Source organism: Rousettus aegyptiacus, unplaced genomic scaffold (genome assembly GCF_014176215.1).
Source record: "Rousettus aegyptiacus isolate mRouAeg1 unplaced genomic scaffold, mRouAeg1.p scaffold_m13_p_10, whole genome shotgun sequence".
NCBI lineage: Eukaryota > Metazoa > Chordata > Mammalia > Chiroptera > Pteropodidae > Rousettus > Rousettus aegyptiacus.
The window spans coordinates 1,173,811-1,189,712 of record NW_023416285.1 but is presented as its reverse complement, the minus strand read 5'-3'; the positions used below and the strand labels follow the sequence as shown (position 1 = coordinate 1,189,712).

The 15,902-nt window shown below is 59.6% G+C and overlaps 1 protein-coding gene and 1 non-coding gene across 6 annotated transcripts in view; one reads left to right on the top strand and one right to left on the bottom strand.

Moving 5' to 3' along the window:
• FAM193A (family with sequence similarity 193 member A) overlaps positions 1-15,902 on the bottom strand; it is an 87,938-nt gene that overhangs the window by 34,882 nt on the left and 37,154 nt on the right. For all 5 annotated transcript variants that reach the window (XM_016159219.2, XM_036227411.1, XM_036227412.1 and 2 more), the window contains exons 5-10: positions 14,740-14,974; positions 9,939-10,063; positions 5,836-5,983; positions 2,761-2,838; positions 1,769-1,881; positions 1,440-1,682 (exon numbers count right to left, since the gene is read on the bottom strand). In XM_016159219.2, the coding sequence (XP_016014705.2) occupies positions 1,440-1,682; positions 1,769-1,881; positions 2,761-2,838; positions 5,836-5,983; positions 9,939-10,063; positions 14,740-14,974 (942 nt within the window). The remainder of the gene's footprint in view (positions 1-1,439; positions 1,683-1,768; positions 1,882-2,760; positions 2,839-5,835; positions 5,984-9,938; positions 10,064-14,739; positions 14,975-15,902) is intronic.
• On the top strand, positions 8,970-9,088 carry LOC118609116. Its single transcript, XR_004953235.1, has one exon. It is a non-coding gene; the product is annotated as a 5S ribosomal RNA (ribosomal RNA).

The window sequence follows — 15,902 nt, the reverse complement described above, 5'->3', positions numbered from 1 at the left end:
AGGGGCTCAAAGCACGACCATAAATGTACGCTGGGCTCCACATGCACAGGCTCTGGGGGCGTCTGCAGCCTGGGCACATGGGCCCTCCAAAAGGAAAAGTCCTGCGAACTGCCAATCTCCCACCTTGAGGAGACAGTGCCCAGAACTGCCAAACACAGGTGTCTTTCTTGTTTTGGGGAAAACACAGTACGATGCTCTATGACCCGGCGCTCACCAAGGGGCGCAGACAGCACCCACCAGGCAAGGGCTGGGCGCTGCTGAGGGCCCACGGGGCCTGACGCGGCGGAATATGTCGCCTCGGTCGGCACACACACCTGCTCCCGAGGCAGTCTCGTCAGCATAACTCACAGATGAGGAAACCGAAGTTCAGAAACGAATCACGTAAACCACCTTCTCCTTCACCCTGGGACCCGGCGACTAAAACACAGATTCCACGCAGCCAACTCAGGGGCGACACCGGGGAAGAGGCACCAACAGCCAAGGCCACACCGAAGGTTTTCCAGCCACAGCGTCGACGTCTGGAAGACGCCAGACACCGGAGGCCAGAGACCCAGGTCCAGGAGCAGGGTGGGCACCCCGGGCCAGGGGGCAAAGCCCCCGTGGCCCCTTTCCTCCCCTCAGTACAGCACACGGGCCCGCGACAGACGGCAACAGCTGTGACACCCGGCAGGGAGGGGCCTGCCCCTCAGAAGACACAGGTGTGGCTCGGTGTGGAGCTGGCCGACAGCAGCTGTGGTGGCCCCAGGCCCTCAGGCTCGGGAACTGGGCATGGGTCACAAGGCCTCGAAGCACCGAGTCCAGTCCGAAGGGCCTATCCCGCTGTAGTGTGTCTGAGTCCACACTGAGGCGCAAAGGCCGAGAGCAAGCCTGCGTCGCGGTGAGCACGGGGGAGCTGGGGAGGGCACCCAAGGAGAGCTAAGCTGCCCCAGCTGGGGCCCCGCTGGGACCCACACTGCCACAGGGCCACGAAGCGGGCGCACCGGGCGCCCCCACCAGCTGCAGGGCCGCGCCTCTGCGCAGGGCAGGGTCACAGCCCCGAACGGACGCGGGACCACTCGCTCGTCTACGTGTGAACCGGTGACAGCTGCACAGCCACTTGCCTGGACAACGTAGCAGCACGCCAACGGCGGAGCCCCCGGCCGCCCGTGCTCCCGGACGTAGGGCGCAGGGGGCACCAACAAGGTAAGTGGCGGACGCCCTCTGCAGGCGGGGCCAGGCCCCGTGCCCACAGCCCCCCACGAGCTGGCCCCGCCTGGAGCCCACTGACCCACTTTTCCTGTCAGGTAATGCCAAAGTGTCAGAGTTTGGGTTTACTAATTTCATGGTTTAAAGGTTGTTTTAAAAAAACAACGGCCCCGTTCCGCGGACTGCACTGGTGACAGCCGCCCTTCTGCAGCCGGCACCTGCATCTCAGCCCGTACTACACAGCCACCACTTACAAAGCTGGCGCGGAGCCGCTCTCTGTGAGGATGAGTCTGGGGTGCTGCTGGACGGTGACGGGGGAGCTGGAGCCTGACCCCGAGCTTGCGGACGACACACTAGGTGGGCGCATCTCAGAGAGACAGTCGGGCGCGGAACCCGCGTGGAGTGGCGGCTGGTGAACGTGGGTGTCGCCGGTGACGGGCGGGTCCATGACGCCGCACGTGAGGATGTGTGAGAGGCTGCAGTCGTCACAGGCGCACCTGAGTGGGGAGCAAGGGCAGTTGCCATGGCGGCCAGAGCGCGTGTGAGCTGCGCTGCGGCCCACTGTGCCCCCGTGCGGGCTCACCGTCTCCGGTAGCTGCAGTTGGGGCAGTCGGGCAGGCTCAGTCGGGACGACAGCACGTGCCTCATGGCGTCTGTGAAGCTGTTCTCACCGGTGACCACTTTCTTATTCGTCAGCTAGGCAGGAAATGCAAAACGACAGGCTGAGTTTGCAAGACACGGCTCCCGTCACGGGGCGAGTACTTTTCAGTAATTTTGGTAACGCACGTCGTGCTCACTTAGAAACCAACGGTCGCAGCTTCCCACAGGGGGCTGGGGCCGGGGCCAGGAACGGGGCGGCAGACCTGGGGTGTGCAGGAGGCACGGGGTCAAGGTGCGCACAGGCCAGGGACCAGGGCGCCAAATGGGCTTCCGCACCAGCAATGCGCTGCCACACCCTTCATGGCGGACGCCCAGCCTTGACCCTGAACCTGCCGTGTGCTCGGTACTGCCTGGGCACCAGCAGCACAGAGGTAACCACTGCCCCCGAGGAGCTGTGTCAACAGGCATTCACGAGGCATGGCAGGCCTGGGTGGCCAGCAGGGGGGTGGGAAGGCACGCGACCAGGAGCAGGCTGGCCAGCGAGGGCAGCAGCGGCAGGCCCTCCGACCCACGCGCAGAGGGGGCGGGCGGGAGCTGTGCGGCGGAAGGGCGCCTGACCCCCGACCGACAAGGAAGCATCTGACGTCAGAGACGGAGCCTGCTGGCTGCTCCGCCAGGGGATGGGTGGCGGCCCAGGAGCTGCGCAGGAGGGCTGGGGCGGGCGAGGGAGACCATGGGAGTGAGGGGGCCGGCACAGGCGTGGCGGCCAAGGCCAGGGCCCACGGCCGCGGCCAGCCTGAGGCTGAGGGACTGGACCCGCCCAGGGGCTGAGAGAGTGGAGAAGGCGGCACAGCCTTCCCTGAGGGACACACAGGGGACACGGGCTCCTCTGGGCCCAGAGCGTGGGTGCGGGGCCTGCACGCGGCCACCGCCCGCGTCCGCCCCCTCGCACTGGCCCTCCTACCACGGCCTCACCTGCTCTTCCAGGAAGCGCCTGTGTTTGAGCAGCTCCCAGTCGTCCGTCAGTGTGCGCTGTTTGGTTTTCACTGTCATCTAGCAAGGGGACAAAAACACAAAACCTTAGCACCAGCCTGAGCTACCCAGGACACTTCCCCAGGGAGCCTGTTCACATGACACACAGAAAACATCACCTGCGCGCAAGAGAAGGTTCACCTGACCTCCTACCTCAGCTTCCTGCTCGATCTACTCAAATCATCGCAGAGATGAGCTCATGTTAAAAAGAAAAGCTGAGATGTTAGAGCTGAAACTGTCAGCAGAGGGAATAAGTAGTTGTCACTTTCTGAATCCCCAGTATGTGCCCTGCACGTGCTGGAGATAAACGTGAAGATGCTGCTGCGTGTGAGGGGCTCAGATCCGGGGGGGCGCCGCGAGCGGGCAAACAGACGGCGTGGACGGCCTCCCAGGACGTCACGCGGCGTGAGACGGGGCCGACAGGAGGGGCAGAGCCTGCGCCGTGAGCTTCCGTGAGGCCCTGGGGGAGCTGAAGCAGGAGGCGGGAGGCGGAGCGGGGGCCCGCGGGCCGGAGAGCTGCTGTTTAACGGGCAGAGGGTCGGTTTGGGGGGACGGGCGTCCGGGAGACGGCAGCGGGAGGGTCACGGCGGTGTGCACACACACACACGGTGCCGCCGGGCGGTGCACTTCTCCCCAAGCACACCGTACCCAGGTACGGTTACGATGGTCAACGCCATGACGTGTAAAACAAAACAAAACATTAAAAATGGGCCCCAGGCTCTGTCCTCCGTGGGAGGGGAGGCTATGAAAGGGTTAGACCTTGATGTTTATCGAAATGTAGTCTCACAATGATCAACACCTTAAAAGTAACCACTAAAAGATAGAAATGAGAACCGTATCTTCTAAAATATTAGGAGAAAAACATGGGAGGAGGCAAGAAAATATAACAAAAATCCTCTAAAGTAAAAAATAATTTCAAAGAATAGAACTCATGCATTTAAAGAGAATTTTAAATGTTTAAACTATTAGAGAAGACATCAAAGTTGAAATTAGTCTGTTTAGAAATAATTCACAATAAAAGCCCCACGAATCAAATTTTATGAGATGTGCCCCACACGTGGGGAAAATGCCTAGACTTAAGTGCATTTGAGAACAAAACAGAACAAAACAGAACAAAAAAAGACTGAGAAGTCTGCATTCAACGTAAGAAGCCAGAGAACAAGACAAGAAACCAACTGGTAAGGTAGGAGGGGGTGAAGGCGGCACCAGCCAGTGCTGGGGAGACAGAGAAGCGAACGTGATCACCAAACCCGCGAGCTGGTTCCCCAGCCTTGTCCGCGGCTGAACGGGGTCAAGAGGGCACCGCAGAAGCGGGGCGGGGGGGGGGGGGCCACGACACGGGCGAGTCTTCTGAGCCACCGGAAGCCACCAGAAAACACCTGTCCAGGTCACGCTCCCCATGTGTAGACCTGGGCTGCCGCCAGGCTCTCCAGCCACTCTGCGTGGCCTGCGATGTCTGCGAGCTGGGTCGCCCTGAAGCAGCGGCGAGGTTTCACCCAGCGGTGCCGGCGGCTGGCTCCTCTCGACACCCCAGCAGCTCTGCGGCACCCCTCCGAGACGGCGGGACGATAGGCACTCCGCCGCCTGTGCCCTGTGCACTCTCTGCCGAGTGCACACCTGGGGCCCTCCACCTGAATGACGAGGGCGCGTGCCTGGGCAAAGAGCAACCGGTGGAGCTCACTCGTGGAGCAGAGAACCCAACACAGACCAGCAACTGTAACGGGAGCGGAACGGGCCGCGGAAGAGCGACGCTCCTTGTTCCCCCGCCGCAGGAACGGCCCAGACCCCCAAGCTTCGGGGCGGCTTTACGAATCCTTGTGCAACAGAAAATTTAAGCTGTTCCTGCAAACTGAGCAAACATGGGAAGTGTCTCAATTCGTCCTCTGAGACTAGCAAAAACTTCACACAAAACAGACAAGGCCTCAAAGACGAAAACTCCACAATGCCTTGGAATATAGATACAAAAATCCTAAATGAAGCATCAGGTAATCAAATCTGAAAATGGATTAAAAAAGAATGCAGAGTAATCTAGTAGGATTTACTCCCAAGAACGCAAGGATGTCTCAAAATTAGGACATCTAATCTCGATTCTTTTAGAAATATATAAGAAAAAACACACAAATTCACTATCTTTTTTTTAAACAAAATAACCTTAAATAAGCTAAAAAAAAGAAACTTCTTTAATTTGCTAAGAAGTATCAAAAGTCTGTATGGCGGGCATCAAAGTGAAACATGCAAACTCCTCCGAAGCCAGGAACTGACCGCGGATGCCGCGCACAACACCGTCACTCGTGACGAACTTCACAACAGCTGAAGCTCAAACGCTGGAGACGGGATGGAACCTGTCACCTGCAGAAGACAGCGTGGTCTCCCACCAGCTCAGGGCAAGCAGCTCGGGACGTCCCACGACCCTGACGCGGCCTGGCGGGGCGCAGGACGCGACGCGACCCGGCTTTGCCACACGCACCGGCACACACGCTGGGGAGTCTGCTCGCCGTGAGGATGCCACTCGCCCAGCCCCCAAACCACAGAACACCCAGATGCAGACTCGGGAAGACGTGTCTAAACTACAAAGCCGTAATGCAGGATACAGACGACGACCTGACGAGCGCGCGGCCGGCACAGCCCTGCCTGGGAGGGTCACGCTGGCGGCACGCGCCGGCGGGGTCAGGGGCCACACTGGCCTTTTACAAGTAGCTAGCAGCAGCACGTGTGTAGCAGGGCGGGGTGCCACCTGGAAGCCCTGCTCCGTGTCACCTGCGAGGCTCCGGCTGACCAGCCACCCCTGCCCTTCGGGCCCCACCTAGCACGCGAGCCCTGCTTCCCTGTCCTCCACCACCCCGGAGGTCACCTGCCCGACACGACCGTCTGTGTGTGCACGTCCCGGTTAGGGACGGAGAGAGAGTGGGCGCCGAGGAACCCGCTCGCCTGTGCGCCCCGGGCTCTGAAGGGCAAGGCGCTCCGTGAGCACTTCCAGGGACGACAGGACGCGGCGGCCCCGGGCCCCAGGGCTCCCACCTGCTCGTCCACGTAGGCGTCGATCCGCTTCTGGCACTCCAGCCACTGGCCGGCCACCCTGCGCAGCTCCTCCTCCGAGCGCTGGAAGCGCTGCAGCAGGGCGCCGTACGCGTCCTCGCCACAGGTGTCGAGCGTCGTGGTCCCCAGCCTGCAGAGAGAGCCTTTCAGCCCGAGAAACGGTCTGGGGCTCTGGCCAGCCACCAGAGGGTGCTGCTGTCACCTGCCCTCCCCACGTGGCAAGTGGGACACTACTGGATGCTGAGTGCGTCTGCAAGCCACCCAGAACAGCATCTGGCGTAGAGAAGCTCAAAGAAGCAACCGCTCCTAAGAAAAGAATCAGCGGTGACCGTCGCCGCCCCCAAAAGACGCAGCCCTGTGACCGGCTCACTCAGCGAGGGCGGCCAGCTACGCTCCGACGAAACGCGCCGACCCAGAGAGCGCGAGGCGTCTGACGGCAATCGCCGCCTGGACCTGCTCTTCCAGTCAACCGGAGAACCCGATTTAAATGAAGAAACGTAATTATTCTGTCATCCATCCCACGCTACAGCCCGTAAAGAAAGATAGTAAGACGGCAAATGAGAACGTAAACAGAACACACACACACAGCCAAACACTGCGACGCCTACGCTTCTGAGAAAGAAGACGTGGAGCCAGAGGCCGGCCTGGGAGAGGGAGGCGCCGGGGGCGCCACGCAGGCTCCCGTCAGACACCGTTCGTTTTCTTAGTATCTAAACACACCAACCGACCAAAGTACTGCGATGTGGACATGCCCACAGGAATTCCAGAGTCAGAGACGGTTCTTAGGCTGTCTCCACCCGCAGGAATCAAAAGTCCTCAAGGCACAGAGTCCAGAGACTCTCGGAGGCTCCTGTGGGCACCACGCGGCACCTGGGGACAGTCTCCTGTCCCCTGGCAGAGCACTCCTGCTCCTGCGACCGTCCTCATTAGGACTGACGTCCGCTCTTCGCAGAAACTGCCGCCTCCTCCTCTGTGCAGCCACCTGCCCCGCTGACCGCCTGGGGAACTGGGAGGCGAGGGGCCCAGGCAAAGGTCGCACACGCTCCCCGCCCCGCTCCTGCTGGACCAGGATGCAGAGCTTACTGCGCGCCGAGGGACGGCAAAGCCTGCAGCGGTCCCGGGCCACTTTGGTGGTGCCGTCGGAACCCAATCAGCGGGCACAATAGCAGAGCTGGCCTGGAGTCCCGAAGAAACAGGACGCAAGCGATGTCCTCAGGGTCAAACACCAATGGCTCAGAAAACAGATCACTCTCTACATGTTAACTCTACAAAAACACGAAAGCGTCAAGGAAAGCTACTCAAGCTGATACCTGTTACAAATCAGGTGTGTGAGACAAGTGATCAGGAGAATGAAATAAAATCAGTTTAAGTAAGTTTACTTAACGAGCCTAATTAAAATTTTCCCTAACAGCTGATATCCCGGTGTCACCATGGGGACAGACGCGGAGCGTGACGGAGCCTGTGGGCCCGCCGCCAGGTTGCAGGTGGCAGATGTGGAGGTGCATGCTCCATGAGCAGGGGCATCCCCCGTGACAACTGGCTCCGGGTCTTCACCAGGTAAGTTGTAAGGGAAAAGGCCTGGGGTGTGAGGTTTGCAGATTAAGGAATCTCAAAAGACACGGGAAAAAAGGAGGGGTAGAGGTCACTGGTTAACGGTGACAGTCTCTGTTTGTAGTGACGAAAGGTTCTGGAAATAGACACCGGTGATGGTGGCCACACTGGGAATGCAGTAATGCTATTGAATTATACACTTAAAAGTGGCTAAAAAACTGCAAGTTGTAGGATACATTTATATTACTCTAATTTTAGAAAACTAATAATGTAATATACCAACAGCCTTTGAATTGTTTACTGTAAATGAATGAGCTATACGGTAGTGAATTACATCTCAATAAAGCTGTTAAAAAGAGAGAAAGAGCTTTCATAAACTAAAAGCCAGGCAAGACTGTGAAGGCGCACCGAGCGGCGGGACGGCCAGGAGAGGGCAGGCACGCGGCGGCCGCGCGGGCGGCTCGGCTGGAACCTGCCGCCAACAGTTCATTAAGCCAAACATCTGCTCAGTGCACTTCTCTTTATCTGTATTTTACTTTACAATAAAGTTAAACAAATACGGAACAGAGACAAAGTATCGAGACTAACTACTGCTGTGGATTTTATGTGCTACAGAGGCAGTCACTCCCTTAGGGGGTGGTGTTTGTATATAACTTGTCGCAAAACTTTTATAAGTTGTTAAGTGGATGTTTACACCAGAAGTCCGCATGTGGCTGGTTCGTGGTCCGACTGGACTCTGCAGGGAGGGCGACAGAACCGCCTCTCCTGGGGAACGTGCCGTGTCCCTGCGCCCCGGCTTCCATCCCTGTCCCTCTTTCCCCCGCCATTGCCCCCCGCTCGCGAGAACAGCACCACGGCTGGACCCCAAGCACTGACCTTCCAGACAAAAGCCCTGTGACCGGGAGTCTGACCATTCGAAACGAGCGGATGAGAAATCCAAAACGGGCACAGGAGAACACGGAGCTTTATGACACGTTCGAGGTTTGTGTCACCCACCCACGGTTTGACAGACTCATCAAACTCACTGCCTCCCCAGAAAAGGGAAAACCACGCTGAAGACCCTAGATTCTTGCTACAGGAACCCCTCACCACCAAGATGCACGTTTCTTTACAAAGCAGTGCTCGTGCTGGATGTGAACGTCGCAACTAGGGACGAAACCAGGCTCTGCGTCTCGAACTCATGGCTTCAGCACTCTCCTGACCCCCTCCTCCGGGAGGGGCACGGCTGGGACGTCCGGTCCCCACGCGCCCAGCACGACGCCTAACGGACGCTGCTGAGTGGACACAGCAGGGAAGGCGTGGGGGTCAGGAACCCACCCGAGCGCAGGCCACACCTGCGTGACGCTGCTCTGACCTCCTCACCCCCAACGTGCTTCACGAATGGCTTGTAAGCGGATTCCTTCCCGGATGTGAGGGCGTGAAGCGGGAACAGTTAAGAACCCTCAGACAGGATTTAGGAAGACGGAAAACAAGGACTGGGTCAACATGTGGGTTGCGAGAGGGAAAAAGTGACTGGTATATAAGTCAGCTATGACAATAATTTATTTACTGAAAAATAATTTCCTGTCTACGGCCACGCCACCCTGAACACGCCCAATCCCGTCTGATCTTGGAAGCTAAGCAGGGTCGGGCCTGGCTAGTACTTGGATGGGAGACCACCTAGGAAGACCAGGTGCTGTAGGCATAAAAAATAAAAAAAATAAAGGATTGTAAGCTGACAAGGTCCTTGCAATCTGTGAGGTCAACCAAGGGCTGCCTCGCCTAAAAAATAATAAACAAACAAACAAATAAGTGATTTCCCTTCTTTGGAGTCAGGTCCGACTGCATTTCAGTTGGACTTTTAATGAAGCTGACTTCACCTGTGCTGCTCTGATGTGTCTGAAGCGGGAGACTCTGTTCACACGTGGCGAGCAGACAAGCAGCAGTCACCACACCTGGCTCAGCAGTGCGGCGGGACAGCGGGCCCGAGAGGGGCCACCTCCCGGCGGAGCACACGGCCCCCCGTCTTCACTTCCACCATCACTGGGACGAATGCCAAACCCACACGGGGTACGCGCCTCGGCACACGGAGCAGTCACCCCACACCAGTAAGCACGAGCCAAGCTGTGAACCAAGGCGCTGGGGAACATTTAGGAGACACCCTGCCCCAGTGCCAGGAGCCCCTTGGCACCTCGGCCCCGTGCTGGGCCCAGCTCTCGCGCTCTCCCACCCCCACGGCGAGCGCCACAGCACAGCCACTGGGCCAAGCATGAGTCTCGTCAAGGTCAAATGCTGTTTACCACAGCCTTTCCTTATTCTTGAGGAATTTCTAGCGTTCAGTCTTAGGAGCACTAACACTGGCTTTGCTAGTATAAAGTTCAGTCACGTTACTGTTGGGGTTTTGAGCTTTATGCTCAAACCGCACTCTCCTCCCAGCCCGGCGGTCTTTCCAGGGCGAGCCCCCAGGGTGCGGTGGTGCTCACGAGCCGCAGCACGGGGGGCGACCACGCCGCCACAGCTCGGGGCACAGCTCGGGGCACCAGACGGCCGCGTACCTGATCTGCGACACCAGGGCTGGCAAGCTGCTCTGGAGGAGGGGCTCCGAGAAGACCAGGTTTTCAAACAGGTGCTTATTGTGCAGCTCCCAGGTCACCTGGAACTTCTTTAAGTGCTCGTTTTCCTAGTCGAAATAGATAAACAGACAGAAGACATACTGAGCTGATGAAGACTAAAAAGACTAGAAAACTCCCAGGACTCTCCTCCCTCCCACTTCCCTCCCCCTCCACACAGCCCGGAAACGTCTGTGCACGAGGAGCTGTCGGTCCCTGTATGTCCCCAAGTGGACCCTGATGAAGACACAGCCCGCCAGGACTCCCTTCTCTGACCCATATGAAAGGAAGGGGGGGCAAGACCCACACGGAGAAGGAAGATGGCAGAGAGACGAGAAACATCGACACGTCTCACGTCATTCGTTTTGCTTTTTTTAAAAAATAATTATTTACACTTACAGCACCTGCTCTTCCTAGTTGGCCTCCCATCCAAGTACTAACCAGGCCTCACCCTGCTTAGCTTCCGAGAAAAGACATGGGGCCTGTTCGGGGTGGCCTGGCCGTAGACCATGGACTGTGGGTCCACTGGGGCGTGAACCCGGGACCTTCTGCGTGGAAAGCAGACGTGCAAAACGCTGTACTACGGAACCACATCCTTGTTAGGCTTTCAAATGTACCGAAAGGCCTACTTTTCCAACAATCTAAATGTATACAAATCCTTCGATGCCGAAGGACAACCGCCTTCTTGCCCACCCTGGGAAATCCCCCATTCTGACGGACACCAAGTCACTTCTCCAGTGGTGACACTCGGGTCTTCTGTCTCCCTAACAAACGCAGGCAACCTCGTCCATCACTCAGATAGCGTCTAGACATTTGGGAGCACGCTGGCCATCACAGGGAGTGGCATCGGGAGTGACGTCCCCTTGCCCTCAACACGAGGTGAGCAGGACAGACGCGCCCTGCTCGCACCCTGCTCAGCGCGGCGTCTGGTTTCAGCTCCCCTCGTGTGCTCCGACCGCGGGCCTTGGGGCCCCCGCACGAGCCCCGTGCGCCCTGCCCTGTGCTGCAGTCGCCCTGCGTCCGGGGCTCCTCCGCTAACGGCGCGCACGCTGCGCACCCGGGAGCGGGACCTGGAGCCACCGCACGGACAGACTCCCCCGCGTACGACTCGGCCATGCTGAGACGCTCGCAGCTGGCGACGTCCCCAAACGACCTACACAAGGTGGTCCCGCCGTTTCGCCCTGACGGCTGGCTAGCCCGGGCTGAGAACACGTCGCGTGGCCGGCCCTCGCCCTGGGACATGCGTGTGCGCGATGCCGCCGTGAGCACGCCGGGGGGCACCGCCACGGCACACGCAGACACCAGTCCGCTCGTCGGGCCTTGGTACGCCCTGGGACGTGGAGGCGGTTCAGCAAGGAGCCTGTGCCGTCCGCAGAGGACCTTGCCCCCTCCACGATGCCCTCCACGCTCCCGCCCCGTGCATCGCCCAGACCCCCAGCTCCTCACTCCCACTCCACACCCAGCACCCCTGGAAACCGGCACTCGGCACAGCGAAGCTGGGCTGACCAGGTAAACACAGCCGCGGGAAGGAGCCACTGCTGCCCACGAACAGGGCCACAGGTGGATGTGTCGGAAGGACACGCGTCACAGGTGTCAGCAGAGGCCACTCTGCGCAGTGCTGTGCCGGGCACAAGGACGGACGGACCGATGCGGTGGATGTGTCCCCAGCGGAGGCCCCATGTATGGTTCGCCCCCCAACGAAGAACATGCAGGAGCTCAGGCGGCAGCAGACCAGCCCGGCCAGCTGAGGGGGTGCAGGGCGGACGCCCCACTAAATCTCCAGGACACGGCCAATGCCCCTGCCAGCCAGCCTGGGAGTGCCGGGCACAGAGTGGCCACACTGGGGCCCGAGCTGTGGCATTCTGGACGCTGACGAAGGGTCACTGGGCGAGACGGCTCTCACGACGCGGCGTCACGCAGTCTGAAAGCACGCTTCCGGCTGCGGCACGCGGGGGGCGCCGCAGACCCCAAACTCGCTTTGCCATCGAACAGCGACGGGGTCTGCTACGCGCGATGGCCGTGCGGCCCCCGAGGGCGGCAGTGACCCTGACCTTGCTGCCCGCGCCTCGCCTCGCACAGGCCAGTGGCTGCGGGACACGCACTGTCCCCGCTGCTGTGAGCGGCGAGCCTGGGCGAGGGCGACGAGACGTGCTGGCCGGGGCAGGCGGGCGGAGACTGCGTGTCGTCCGTGGCTCCGCAGCGGGGCGCTGTCTGTGCGGCAGCTGGAGGCGGCGGCAGGTCAGCCAGCCAGTCTGCACAGCAAGTGAACCCGCTGCTTCCAGGGAGACAACGAACCCCGTTTGTGGCCAATCATCAAACCTGAGCTTTCCAGCAAAAAACAGAAGCGTGGCACACTTGTGCCTGCCACTGTGGCCTTGCAGCTCTCTGCGCTCAAAGGCCTTCGGACGAGGGGCAGTCAATTCTATCCTGAGTGTCCTGGGGCCGAAGACTCGCCACCCAGTGAGCCAGGGGGTTGGACATGCGGCGTGTGGTCAGCTCCCCGCCCAGGTTCAGGCTCCACTGCAGCCGGCGGTTAACGAGTGCTCGGCCCTGGTGACCCCTCAGAGCATCCCCGACCAGCCTGAAGGCTCCTGAAACGTCCCTCCCTCTCCCAGATACGCATCTGTGAGGCTGCAACTCTGGCCGCCTCGGCCGAGCGGCCCAGAACCACAGGCTGAGGGCGGAGCGGGCACGGGAAGCCGGGTGTTCTCTTCCGACCCTGTCTGAAGAGTGCAGAAGCGTAAACGACACCTCCTTTTCTTAGTAAATGTGTTGTTTTGAAAAAGTTACTTTTTATTTAAAATTTTCTATTTACCTTATATAATATGGCTGTTATTTTTAAAATAACTTAATATTTTTAAAATTCTCTTTAAATTTCAATAAATATTCATAGATGAAACCTACATAAGCAAAGCTCCCTGGGGTCCTCGGTGTTTAAGTTTCAAGAGCCCCAAGTCCCACACTGCTGAGAACCTCCTGCTCCGGGCTGGCTTTACCCTAACGCAGCTCCGCACATCCTCACAGAGCAGAGAGCGCAGGGAGCGCCTGGAAGGACGTGCTAAGTTTACAAACCTCGGACCCCGCTTTCAACACCGCCAACCATAAAAAGGGTTTTGAGATAAATGGTAAACTTTCTATGGACGGGGCCACTGTGCAGTCGCTTCTGGGCTCACAGTTTTCGTGCCACCTCGACGGTGCTCAGACCTCGGACCACACGCGCGGGCGGCAGCAAGCTCACAGTGAGCAAACCGCTGGGCAGCTGCGCCTCCCCGCCCTTCCCGTGCGCGGGTCCCTCCTCCACGCTTACACCGAGGGCAAGATCGTCAGTGGTCCTGGGGCGCACTTAGGCTGTACCCTGTCTCCTAGGGTTAGGTGAATGTCAGCTTCTGAGCACATGAACTCAGCCCCGAGGCTGCTTGCCTCTCACGCCGTCTGAGGAACTTGCTTTAAAGGATTTCATCTAGTTTGGGTTTGCCAGGCAGCGATTCACTTGTCTCCCTGGGAGGGGCGAGGGCAGGTCCCGTCTGCTGGGCTCCGTGACCCACACTGGACACCTCTGTGGGCACAGAGGGGAAACGTGTCACCGCCCAGACACTGTGTGCTATGCTAGAAGTTCTTGAGTTTTCTCTGAACCGCAAGAAAAGGTGTCCCTGTAAATCGCTGAATTCGCTCCAACGAGCACAGTTCACATCCGCTTCCGTTGGCTGCGTGAGCAGCGCCCCCGACTCGGCAGGGAGGGCGCGTATGGAGGCCGCAGGCCTGGGCACCGCCGCTGTCCTCAGTGCTCTGTGCGCCAGGTTCGGGCGGGCAGCACACACGCCAAACCCAGCTCACACCCTGGGAGACCCAGACTCTCAGCATGACGTGGGAGGGGCGGATTCCAAGAGATGGGTGACACGGAGCCAGGCCCCAAAGGCAAGGCTGGCGGGCCCCGCCACACGCCGGCTCCCTTTCTCACAGCGAGCGCTCTGCTCCAGGAGTGGTGGCGATGCTGAAGGACGTCCGAGCCCCTAAAAGGACTCTGCAAAACCGTGTGCGTGTAAACTGTCTTGGTGAGAAAGGCTATCAACCGTAGAGCCACAGGAAGGCCATCGCGCTCACAGTCACGTGGAGCAGGCCACCACTGCTTCAAAACGTAGCTTCACCACTAAGCGGGCACCCCACTCTGGTCCAGTGAAGCGTCATCTAGTGAGATGCAAGCGATGAGGAGAAGCCACAGACTGCTGGCTAACGGGCCTTCTGTGCCGGACACGGGAGGAGAGGCCGGTCAGACCCACCCCAGCCTGCCCAGTCTCCACAAGCTGTGAGGCCCCTGCACCCACCCGCTCACCCGTCCGTGCTCCCTGTGGAGGTGGCCTGAGACCCAGGGGAACACCGTCTGTCTGTTCGTTAGGACAGCGAGACGCTGCAGGGTGCAGACGGCGCCCTGAACCCGCGCTGGACGGTCGAGTGCCCCCAGGGCCATGCACCCCACAGGGCACGAGCCTGTCTACAAGGACGACAGTTACCAGCCAACAACGCAGACCACTTCTCTGCTCCCCGTCACCGCACACGGTGGTCCTCACCGCACGCTGTCCCCTAGGCCTCGAGCTCCCCAGTTTCCAGGCCGTGCCGCCGCGTGCCATGTACTCCCGCTCTCGCGCCCGGCAGACGGGGAGGGGTGGGGCCGGCAGCCTGGGGGAGCCACGCGGAGCTGCTCCTGGGGAGCCACCCCGGGGTGCCGGCGCGGGGCGGAGGGCGCTCTCACCAGCGTGCCCAGGAAGGTGCTGACGGTGCGGGCGGCCTGGCACAGTGCGCCGTACTCCTCGAGCAGCAGGGAGATGAAGCGGTGCGCCTGCGGGGGGCCCTGCGGGGACGCGGGCGCCTTCACCTTGGACGCGGCCGACAGCTGCCGCAGGAGCCGGACCTTCATCTCCAGCACGTACTCTCTGGCTTGCTGCTCCAGCCGCTGGTACAGCTGGTAGGGGTCCCTCTCGCAGAGCCTGCACACAAAAGAGAGAGTCACCACTCCCCCGGGGGCCCCCACAGGCCCCCTCAAGGGGCCATTTTGTATCTGTGAGCGTCTTTCCTGAAGCCTCTCCACAGGAGCCCACCTGCGACTTTGACCGCCGCCACCTTCTCACGACCTGTGAGAGGTACAATCAACCACCCCATTCAACAGACGGGGACCGGGCAGACTGTCCGGAGCTTCCCCAGGTCACCCGCTGACGGACAGAAAACTGGACACTTACTGCCAGCTTACTCTGCGCGGGCTCTGTCTCCCACACGCACCAACTCAGCCGCCCCGCCTGGCGGGCCCGCCTCTCACTCGCACCGAGCACCGAGGCCCGCACAGGCTGGGTGAGCTGCTGGAACTCACACAGCCAGCAGGTGGCAGAGAGCACACACCAGCGCCTCAGCAGCTGGCTTCGGATGCGCCTCCTCAAGCCCTGGACCATTGAAAACACAGGAGACTGAAGGCAGTTAATGTTGAATGCCGAGGGGTTAACGGTCAGGTAAAAAAACAACCCCAACAAGAGGGTCCTGGGCTGGAGGGCTGGCAGGCTGCGCCGCCCTTCTTTCTATAAGTCAGTATACGACCCAAGCACACGTCTGTTATTTTTATAATCAGTGGAAACTTAGAGACAGTGTATCTCTTTCTTAATTACCCCACCGAAAAAAACAATACAAGGATATAAAATAAATCTGTAAGCTGAAATGCTAGAAAAAAACTAACATGTGCCCCCCACCAGGCCACATAATGCTTTTGTGAATATCCTTCCTGACTTGGAGATAATCTACTTTCACGACTCACGCTACAGTACCTGGCATCACAGCCCCTGTATGCCTCCAAGGGCCCCTGAATGGACGCCTTGGACCACCCAAGGAGCAGCCCCATCTGGCCATAGCCCCTCACAGGGGGGGGGGGGG